At 34.8% G+C, this 11,047-nt stretch overlaps 2 protein-coding genes across 2 annotated transcripts; one reads left to right on the top strand and one right to left on the bottom strand.

The window, feature by feature from the left end:
• The first annotated feature begins 307 nt into the window (after positions 1 to 307).
• On the top strand, positions 308 to 1,780 carry LOC128866654 (60S ribosomal protein L15). The gene is made up of 3 exons (XM_054107558.1): positions 308 to 396; positions 687 to 1,010; positions 1,409 to 1,780. The coding sequence occupies exons 2-3, from the start codon at positions 702 to 704 to the stop codon at positions 1,712 to 1,714; spliced, it is 615 nt and encodes a 204-aa protein (XP_053963533.1). The 5' UTR covers positions 308 to 396; positions 687 to 701; the 3' UTR covers positions 1,715 to 1,780.
• Positions 1,781 to 4,811: 3,031 nt separating this feature from the next.
• On the bottom strand, positions 4,812 to 10,986 carry LOC128866646 (60S ribosomal protein L10). The gene is made up of 4 exons (XM_054107545.1): positions 10,874 to 10,986; positions 10,516 to 10,821; positions 6,940 to 7,102; positions 4,812 to 5,042 (listed from the first exon to the last, which is right to left on the bottom strand). Exons 1-4 carry the CDS (start codon positions 10,894 to 10,896, stop codon positions 4,878 to 4,880), a joined length of 657 nt encoding a protein of 218 aa, XP_053963520.1. The 5' UTR covers positions 10,897 to 10,986; the 3' UTR covers positions 4,812 to 4,877.
• Positions 10,987 to 11,047: the final 61 nt, after the last annotated feature.

Here is an 11,047-nt window from a genome sequence, read left to right as displayed (position 1 = left end):
AATAATAATTAAAGAAACCAAAAACACCGAAGTATTCCACCAAAATTATTTCTATGAAGAAAAACCTCTCAAAGCAGTATTGAGAACTGATTATAGATTTTGCAGGTAATCTGCCATATGTGAACGGGTAGATTGATTGGTGGATTTATAGGTTATTAATGCCTATGTGAACGTATTATAATACACAAGCAAATATTAAATGAGCAGCTGTAGTGTGTAAATGCTAGCTTATTAAATTGTGTTTGAAAATTATCGAGTTCTCTTTACTGTTCGTAAATGTAGAAAAAATATCGATATAGTGTATTAGATTTTGACGTAACTATATTTTAACTGTAACCAACTTCAAGCTCATCCTGTCTTTTTGGCGTGGATTCTTCACATGAATAGACGTCTTTGGTTAGTATTCGAATTTTAAAGGTGTTAAGGTCAATTTAAAAAATAAACGATTTTGGGAAGATTTCATACGCTTTATGATGATATTTTGCTATGCACCACTCTGAATTATATATGGTGTTGAGATTTAGTGATTCTGAAGCGAAATCTTGAAGAAATTATGTGACATTTTGGCTGCTATTAAAATATTAACAACGTTCATTTAATTATTTAGCCAATGAATACATTGATAAAAGCAATGAATAAAAAGACCGATGATGTGACGTGAGTTTAATTATATGATTTGTTGCTAGGTCTTTTTGAGCAAAATGGGTGCCTATCGTTATATGCAGGAATTATACAGGAAGAAGCAGAGCGATGTAATGCGTTATCTGCTTCGAATTCGAGTATGGCAATATAGGCAACTAACGAAACTGCATAGATCCCCTAGGCCTACTCGTCCTGACAAAGCTCGCCGCTTGGGATATCGTGCTAAGCAGGGATATGTAATCTATAGGATTCGAGTTCGACGTGGAGGCCGCAAGCGTCCAGTACCAAAAGGATGCACATACGGTAAACCCAAGAGCCATGGAGTCAATGAACTTAAACCTTACCGTGGATTGCAGTCAATCGCAGAAGTAAGTATTGAAATACTTTATTTTATTTATTTAAAGCTTCAGCACAAAGTACCACAAACTAGTAAAAAATGTGGGGTTATATCGCATTTAGAACCTATTGAATTCAACAAGTTTGGCAATTACAAGTTTTTTTTTTACATGTCGCGCATGTTAATATTATTATAATGTATGTATAAAGACTCGTTGAATCCTTTGCTTATAAGGCCACCGATTTTACACCTTCAATTTTTTTGATTAGTTTATTTGAGTATGTATGTACCTATATGATGATACCATTACTTCATAAATAAATCATGCTGATTTATTCAACTTCCTTAGATGTCTGATTTAATTATTTTCATCTGAAAACTTTACATATATATTTTATAAAGTTTTAATAACCACACTTTATTTTATAGGAACGTGTTGGACGTAGACTAGGAGGTCTACGAGTTCTAAACTCTTATTGGGTAGCTCAGGATGCTTCTTATAAATATTTTGAAGTTATATTAGTGGATATACATCATAACGCGATAAGACGTGATCCAAAAATAAATTGGCTCTGCAAACATGTTCACAAACATCGCGAGCTTCGTGGATTAACCTCGGCAGGCAAGAGCTCTCGTGGAATTGGTAAAGGCTACCGCTATTCGCAAACGATTGGAGGCTCACGTCGTGCTGCATGGAAGCGTAAGAATACTTTGCAAATGCATCGTAAACGCTAGAATTGAAATACTGTGTTTATTGATATATCATTAAATATAATAGAAAATGCGTTTTCTATAAAATTATGTATTTTTTTTTTAACTTTTGGAAATATGTATGCCTTTGAAGAGTTGTGTTAAATTTATGCTCAAGGAATCTAGGTTAGTTTTATGTTTTCTACTTTGGCTTAATGCTTATGGGGGTGCTGGTAATGTACAGGTAAGTGGATTAATATTACTGAGCATGGGAAACATAAAATGTAAAGGTTTACTGGCAAAAATTGTGAGTGCCACAGAATCAAGCAAGGTGACCATCTAGCGTTTGGGATTTGAGCTACTGCTTTTTTTTAACACCATAATCTATGATGTTATGATATCAGTAATTTCACCTATTTTTATTATATCGTATCGAGTGATCACCACCAGTGGGGGAAAATGCGGGCAAAAGTACCAAACATAATTTAATGCGCTGCATGTGTTCATAAGTCAACTAGGTGTGATTTTGACTTTACTGATAGAGGCCATTTTAAAATCGTGTGTGATTAGTACGACGTTCCCTCGGTAGTCGGTTCTACCTAATGGAAACGAACCGGATTTATATCACTTCAGCAGCATTTCCCGTATACATACATATATGGCTATTGGCCTCTGGTGACGGTCAAGCATTGTTTGACAAGAACTTTATATGTGTGCGTGTCGGCTGATTGACGCTAATATCTAAAATTTTTGATTTTCATCATTCAAAAGCCGACAACAAGTATGTGTGACACGACGACTCCCGACTGCACTAACACACACAAAGCTCAGTCAAGCATGCTGGACCGTGTCCAGAGGCCATATTAGTCAAGCTATTACAATAACACTACGACCCTAAAAAGCGGTTTTCGCAATATTCCAACCAGAGTGCGAAGGCGCTCAAAATTTGCTCTTATTTCTTGGAGTTGTTCGTAAAAACAGAAACCTTGAAAAATCTCGAAAAAAATTTCAACGCTACGGAGTCGCAAAGGGTACGTTGGCCACGCTCGATTATTACAGTAATGCAAATCCTTTTGATAACCTACGCTCATACTCAACTGATTAGCTGCCGCAATATTGCATATATTATATCGCTCCGCAAATGTTGAAAAATATGGGCCTGTGCTCACTTGAAACTTGGTACTAAAATTAATTTAATGTCACCATTTTGCGTCCTCTCGATCGAAAATGCTAGAATAAATGAGGAATATAGATAATATATACGCTCGATTATTACAGTAATGCAAATCCTTTTGATAACCTACGCTCATACTCAACTGATTAGCTGCCGCAATATTGCATATATTATATCGCTCCGCAAATGTTGAAAAATATGGGCCTGTGCTCACTTGAAACTTGGTACTAAAATTAATTTAATGTCACCATTTTGCGTCCTCTCGATCGAAAATGCTAGAATAAATGAGGAATATAGATAATATATACATATGATCAAACAGACTTGTGCGAATACGCCTTAATGAAAATACATAATATGAGCGTGTCAGTAGAAAATAATCTAAATTGTTGAAAGAAAATATCAAGGCGCTCTTGTCTTTCGCAAATGCCCATAGGAGCAAACACGTAAAATTATGGAAAAGAATACTTTTTACGGACGAAACTAAAATTAATGATTGTTCCTGATGGGGAGACTTTTATTAATCATGAGAAAAAGCAAGTCTTAAATCAAGGTACAGAGCAAAGAGCACAACGTAAAACACGGTGGAAGTAACTTGAATGTTTGGGGATCATTTTCTTGGAATGGAATTAGATGAATAGAAAATAAATGGCAATATGACAAGGGTATATTCAGAAACGCATTATAATGCGCAACGTACTTTTGCAGTGTTGGCAATGCGTTCAGAAATGCAAATATGGCAGTACTGCAAATGCGTCGCGTTCCAAACCGACATTTTTGTATCAAACGTCATGCATTATTTGCAGGAAAAAATTTAATACTGCCGCTGATTACGCTAATATGATGTCTGATGAAAAGTGAGCATAAAACTAATTTTTTTAGCTTTTAATGCAAAGATATATATTATTAAATATACGTTATTAAAACAATATTTTATTACATTTTTCTTGATTTTAGCGATTATCTAAGTACATCGGAAGTAAAGTTGCTTCTCAGAGTCCGACTGTGCATGGAAAGTGAATTTGCTTCAGGGAGGAGGAAAAAGAGTGTTTTGTGGAATAAGATGGCGGAAGAAATAAAAAAAGTGAATAAAGATTTGAAAATAGACGGGCAAATCGCGCGGCGAAAATTTTCTAATTGTTTCAAAAAAGATTTTTTTTTTTTTTTTTTTTTTGAAAATTGGAAAAGTAATGAATTACAATCACAATAAATTAAAAAGCATTAGCGATTTATTTTTGGGAATTTTTCGTTTTAATGAACATCTTACTATATGTGATCTTCTTTTTAGCTTTACACGTCTTTTTTTTTTTTTAATTTAGCAAAAAACTATAATTTTTTACTTCAAATATATCGTCAACAACTAAACTCAATAATACTTCCATTTTAGTGTAAAACGCGTTCATAAATGCAACAAATCTTTTTGCAAATCGTTAACAAATCTATCAATTGCATCACTTGTCACATTGGCAGTGCTGCCAGCGTTGCAATTACTGCGCATTTATAATGCGTTTCTGAATATACCCCAAGTTTGCTTATCTTGGTATAATAGAAAATGCGGAAGCGCTATATTCCTCCGAGTCCATGCCATTAAACTGGTTATTCATGCATAACAACCTCAAGCACAAAACAACAGGTGAAAAATTGGATTTCAAAAGAAAAAATGCAGTTCTGGAATGGGGAGCACAAAGGTCTGACCCTCAAATCTGGCTCTGTCGTCGCAGCCCTTCTACATTAGGATAATAAAAAAACGTTTTCTTACTTCAATATATACATATGTATTTAAACTCCTATATGTAGTATTTAATATTGAAGAGATATCGTAGGGCGAATAGTATCTTAGTTAACCACCTTAAAACGTTTTTTCTTAGTAATTATTAAACTATTGTACATTAGCTTAAAATAGTCTGCAAGAATGTATCTATTCAAAGACAAATACACAAAAAAAAAGTCGAAATTAAACAGTCTTCGTAAAAAAATTTGTAATCAAAACATTGATGCCATCAACATTTATTTAATCTTTTGTTTTACACTTATTTAAGCATAAACGTCACGCTGTGCTTTCTCCCACGCAGCGATAGGGCCATGTTCCGGACGATATTTGACATTGCAACCGTCGTGTTCAAGGCGATTATCATCACGGAGCTCTTCATAACGGTCACGGTCATATTTGGTGAATCCCCATCTCTTTGAAACGTATATCTGAAAACAATAAAAGGATATTATAAACGACATTCACTCTTAAATCCATATATACAAATAATTATTAAAGCGATTTGGCTTAGACCTATGGTATTATTTGCATAACTCTATCCGGTCAGGGATGGCAAGCTTGAAATAAATATGCCCACTATTGTCTGGAAACCATCGATATTGGTTCGATCATTAGAGGTGAAAACCAATTTGTAGTGGGTGGCTTAAATGGGCATCGTGATCGTTGACAATAAATCCTGCTAAACGTTCATAACAGTTTAAGCAGAGCAGACAGACTATTCCACGCCCTTCCATAGTATCAGATTTTACGTATCGGCATGACTCGGGTTTTCGCAGCCCCAGTAAACTAGCCGTCTAGTAAGCTGAACATCACCCATCATCACGACTCCCTCCCAGGATCGTGGGCAAATCCAACAGCCCGCTTGACCTAACAACTGCGAACCCCGAAGTCTGCTTTGGTGGATGTGCCCTGTCAGTGTAGTGTAATCACCGGTCGTCTTTGTCTTTTGTCTAACGGTAGGCCCAGGAAACTAGGTGTTTTGATAGGTTGGGTCCAGAGGGAGAGGGGTGTTAGATGAGTGGATTTGATGGGGCATGTGAAAAGGTGGTTAGTGTCCTGCGGGGTGCCTTCACATGCCGGACATTTGTTTAGTATGTCCAGGTCGATTCTGGATACGTACGAGTTTAACCTGCTACAGTATCCAGAACGTAATTGTGCCAAAGTTACTCGGGGAAGTTCGAGCTCTTCGTCTGCGATACGTGGTGGTTAGACTCCGATAACAGCATTCGCGAGCTTAGGAAAGTGGTAATGGTCTCCCGATGACGAAGAGATAAAGCGGACAAAATGGTTAGCGCTAGCGGTGGTCAGCTAGTGTAAAATCGCCCTTGAGAGTACAGTATTAGCAACGTTAGATCTCTCTAAGGCTTTCGATACAGTCAGATATACCCGCAATTGTTCGAGTATTATCTATAGCTACTGCGGGACAAAAAAAAAACTTCAATCGTAAAATTTTAGAAAGTTACATGCAAAGAAAAAAAAGCTTAAATTTTCTTAACAATTTCCGAACTAAAGAGGTCTGAGCGTCCATTATAATTTATGTATTTACTTTGTCTTTTTCAATATTTTTATTGTAACAGATGAAATGGAATGGTGATTTCCTGATTATTTGGAGGAAAAAATAAAAATAATAATTATAGTTTTTGAAATGGAAAAGCTTGGATTTACAATCGGGGACCATGCACAATATATAAAAAAAAAACCGTACATAAATTGTTATTGAATATGAAGCTACATATCTATACTATAAAGGTGAATGTCTGTACGTTGTCCGCGCATCACTACGAAACGACAACACCAAATGACGTAAAAATTTTTATACATTCATATTTTCACCCAATGAAGGTTATAGGCATGTTTTTATGATGGAACCCTTCCCACAGCCCCCAGGCCGCGCCACCACTCTCATTCGTCACTAATAATCGAATATTTGCTTAAATTTAATCTAAAAAATCTTAGTTTTTCCTATTTCCCACTATTTATAGCACACTCTAGACTTCATAGTCCGCATAAGCTGTTCAACTATGACCCAAATGCAAAGTTGAAAAACGGTTTGAGATAGAAAGTTAATAAAAAATAATTTTGCTTCATAGTTTTCTGATTGGTTGTTTTGATTTTATTCAGTGAGGCATAGCAACGGATGCCGGGTATTGTAATATTATGGTTATTAATAAAAAAATATTTTCTATGAAATTATTATTTGTAATTCTTTTATATACATATCCTAAATATCTCAAAACTACTCCTACGCGAGCGGGGCCGCGGGTTAAAGCTAGTATAATATAAAGACAGAAGAGTTTTCTTAATTTATTATAATATAATACGAACCTTCTGACGTCCAGGGAACTTAAACTTAGCACGACGGAGAGCCTCAATAACTTGAGCCTTGTATCGATCACTTGACCGCACCGACATTATGGGTTGGCCGATACGGACACGAGCAACGGTACCCTGTGGCTTACCAAAAGCACCACGCATTCCAGTCTGAAGCCTGAAAGATAATTTTTTGATAATTTCGTGTTTTCCTGCAATTATTTAGTTTATAATATAGTTTTTGTCAGTTTTGTCATGGTAATCATTAGGATCATATCCCAGTGCTCAAAATGTTTTTCATCATGTTTATTTTATTTATTTATCCTTATCCTATTAAAACCATTTTAAAAAATCCTTCTCATAGTTATTAACAAAACGTCATTGAATGTTTTTAACTTTTTCTTTCACATCTGCACTAAATCGGTATTGGCTGAAATTAGGGATATGTGCTCGAAACAAAGCTGTCTGTGCCGATGGGTAATTTTCTTAGTATCTTCCAAAAGGAAGTGATTAAGCAGAGCTAAATCTATAAAGAAACCTTCATAATGAGCTCATTGCTATTCTAAGCCACAGTCAGCCTGCATTCAAGGTCTTGCCAACATTTGAGATTAAGTCTTCATTAGTAAATGAGTGCAAATGTTTATTTTTTTTTTGCACACTTGCCCACAAGTATCTCGGCCACTGTGATACCTAAAAACCTGAGTCTGCAAGTGACGTATATTTTTAAAAATTTACGGGCTGCAGTCTCAAAGTTTCGCACAGATTATGTGGACTTCTTGTGTATTTTTAACTGAATAATAAATTTGTACTTGAAGACAATAATATTTCTTCTTCGGTGTCACTCATTTTTTCAAACTAAAATAGTGCTGAAAGGGAATTTTCATTGCAGTTAGATTTCGCTATGCTCTTCTGCTCTTTTCGGTTTTATAGCAAGGAAAGATCTAAGGCAACGGGACTTAACTTGACACCAAACTATGGTGCATCTCATAAATTTCTCTAAGGACAAACTGAGGATGCTTACTGCCATTCTCACTATAAATTGCGAAGCCATTCCGCTCGATCGGAAAATGGTTCAACGACTCCTGTAGACCTGTCTGGCGAAATACTAATATACTTGATTTCAAAAAGCAATGCCAAAGCGTCTCGACTTCATACGGCCAGAAGTCACTTACGTTTAGGCTTATTGAGGGAACGGGCTTTGGATCAGGTGTGGTGATCAGTAATCGACAAAAAAAAGTCTTAATATCCTAGTGCAAACCATTTTAAATGAGTAGCTGGATTGAATTTTTGGCTGTCAGCACGGGGAAAAACTTTCCTTTACTACCACGATATATTTGAATGGGGGGCGGAGAGGGAGGGGGCGTGGCACCACCCACCACGCCCATTAGAAAGAGCAAGGTTACACCATTATAACTGTGAAAGTCCCAACCTCCTAGTGTCCCTATAGAACTCCCAGGAGATGTTTAAAAATTAGGTTTTTTCCGACCGCATTTGCAGTTTGTACTGAAATACAGTTGAAGAGAAGAGTATACAGCAGTCGTCAACCCAGCAAGCATTTAACTTAGGTTTTATATTTCATAGCACTTATGAAAACGTTGTTTTATCGTAAAAGTTATGAGTGCCGATGGCGAAAATTTAGGTCAAAAAATGTTCGATTTTGCATCATTTCACTATTTATAAAATGTTTTTTTTTGTAAAAATATTTGCTTTTGTAATATACATGTATATTTGAAATCAGAAAAGCGCCGCAGGCGAAAATTTGGACTAAAAATCGCGCGATTTTTATTCCAAATTTTCAGTATTTGTAAAAATATTTGTTTTTGTAATATATATGTATATTTGAAATCAAAAAAAGCGCCGCAGGCGAAAATTTGGACTAAAAATCGCGCGATTTTTATTCCAAATTTTCAGTATTTGTAAAAATATTTGTTTTTGTAATATATATGTATATTTGAAATCAAAAAAGCGCCGCAGGCGAAAATTTGGACTAAAAATCGCGCGATTTTTATTCCAAATTTTCAGTATTTGTAAAAATATTTGTTTTTGTAATATATATGTATATTTGAAATCAAAAAAGCGCCGCAGGCGAAAATTTGGACTAAAAATCGCGCGATTTTTATTCCAAATTTTCAGTATTTGTAAAAATATTTGTTTTTGTAATATATATGTATATTTGAAATCAAAAAAAACGCCGCAGGCGAAAATTTTGACTAAAAATCGCGCGATTTTTATTCCAAATTTTCAGTATTTGTAAAAATATTTGTTTTTGTAATATATATGTATATTTGAAATCAAAAAAGCGCCCCTATAAATAATAAAAATAATAATGAAAGAATTGTTCCCTTTTGGTTGACTGGGTTTTTCTTATTTCGCTTTGTTCTTCTCTCTCTCATCGTTCGTTTGACAGTTCGCTCCTCAAATTAATTCTGCACGGTATTACAAACGGTTAGAAGAACATTTGTAATAATAGAATTTTAATAGAATTTGGACTATTATTTAGTAAAAATAGCTTTAAATCGAATGTTAATGTAACAAAGAATCTTTGTAAGTGATTTTGTTACTTTTCTGTGTTTGTATTTAAGTGAAATAAGCCTCTGTAATGGGGCATTTTTTCAAGCTTATGAAAAAAAGATGCATTTTTAACGTTAAATATTGCTATTAATTCTTAATTTTAATTTATAAAAAGAATATAAATCAAAAGGCTGATATAGTGACTACATTTGCGTGTTATAATTTTTAAATTCGGTCCACGCACTTAGACATTATAACCAAATATATCGTGGTAGAAAAGGAAAGCTCAGCCCAGCACGGTGTACTGAGAGATGTATCACCGTTTACTTATGCGTTAACGTAACATCAGACTCAGACATGTATGTTAACAATTGACTTACAGTTTTCGAAACTAAAATTTCTTGTTGCTATAAAATCTTGTATCAAGAAAATGGTTTCTACCTATTTCACAAAATATATTGTGTCGGCAAAAGCAAATACATTGTCTTCCAGCTCTGCTGAATTTTGAAACTAAATTTTCTTTAGAATATATTTACCTTATAAAACTACGTGGTTATTGCTTCGTAGCAATAACTCACTCGTCACTAAATTATATTGTTAATTATGAGATATGCGATTGTTTAAACATCCCGGCCTCGACCATTACTACACTTTGTTAAATTATTTGTGCTCATTCGAATAGCTTAGCACGTTATTTGTTCCCATTCAAATATTAAACGGGTAGCATTTCAAATAAGATAGTGGCTAACTTCTCAAATGTCGCTTTGCATTTTAATACCACTGCAATGTTCTTAGCAAGTCATTGGCGTTCTTTCACTAGGGTGGACGTGTACTTTTTCATAACCAATTACGGTTGTATATCGCAAGCAATAACTTTAAACTTTGTCCACTTTTTGAAGCCAAAAACTTTGGCGCTTCACGTTGTTTCTTGTAAACTTATTCAACTTTCTACCGACTTGTAATCTTACACTAGACGTTTATTTTAAATAATTTAATAATAAAAAATTAATAAATAAATAATTTGTAATTGGCTATATGTAATTCCACGTTTTAGTATATATTGCACACATAATAACTTACCTATCAGCTCCAGCACACGACAACATCTTATTGATTCGGATCACATGGAATGGGTGAAGGCGCATACGTATGTGGAACTGGTCTTTACCACAATACTTTACCAAATACTTGTTGCAGCAAATTCTTCCAGCTTCCAAAGCCTCACTACTAAGTTGTTCATATTCATCAGAAACTAAATGCACGCACAAAGGAAAATCTTCAACTGATGCCTTCTTTCTTCCCAAATCAAAAATACGAATTTTAGGATCTGGAACACCACGACAAAATCTCGACTTTGGGTAAGGTTTATTCTTACAATAGCGATAGCTGTAAGAACTTATTTTTAAAACAACGAATATAAGAACTTTCTCAAACTTACCATCTCGCTGGACGTCGACCCATTTTAAAACTTCAAAATGTAAGAAGACCGAATCACGTCCACTACACTACAAAGAAGTCAAAGGAAAAGGAAGTCTCTATTAAACACGATCATAACACGTTTTAGGAAACGTTTACTAAATTTGTTAATATAAAAGGGTAATATTAGAACTTT

This window comes from Anastrepha ludens, chromosome 2, assembly GCF_028408465.1.
Source record: "Anastrepha ludens isolate Willacy chromosome 2, idAnaLude1.1, whole genome shotgun sequence".
Taxonomy (NCBI): domain Eukaryota; kingdom Metazoa; phylum Arthropoda; class Insecta; order Diptera; family Tephritidae; genus Anastrepha; species Anastrepha ludens.
Note: the sequence above shows the minus strand (reverse complement) of the source record. Positions and strands in the feature narration are given on the sequence as shown.

Bases quoted from the DNA above. Each gene is read 5' to 3' on its own strand.
- LOC128866654 (XM_054107558.1), top strand. From the start codon at position 702: ATGGGTGCCTATCGTTATATGCAGGAATTATACAGGAAGAAGCAGAGC. The intron at 1,011-1,408 runs GTAAGTATTGAA...TTTATTTTATAG, and splicing joins GATTGCAGTCAATCGCAGAA to GAACGTGTTGGACGTAGACT.
- LOC128866646 (XM_054107545.1), bottom strand. From the start codon at position 10,896: ATGGGTCGACGTCCAGCGAGATG. The intron at 7,103-10,515 runs GTAAGTTATTAT...ATTATCTTTCAG, and splicing joins TCGTGTGCTGGAGCTGATAG to GCTTCAGACTGGAATGCGTG. The intron at 5,043-6,939 runs GTTCGTATTATA...TATTGTTTTCAG, and splicing joins AGTTCCCTGGACGTCAGAAG to ATATACGTTTCAAAGAGATG.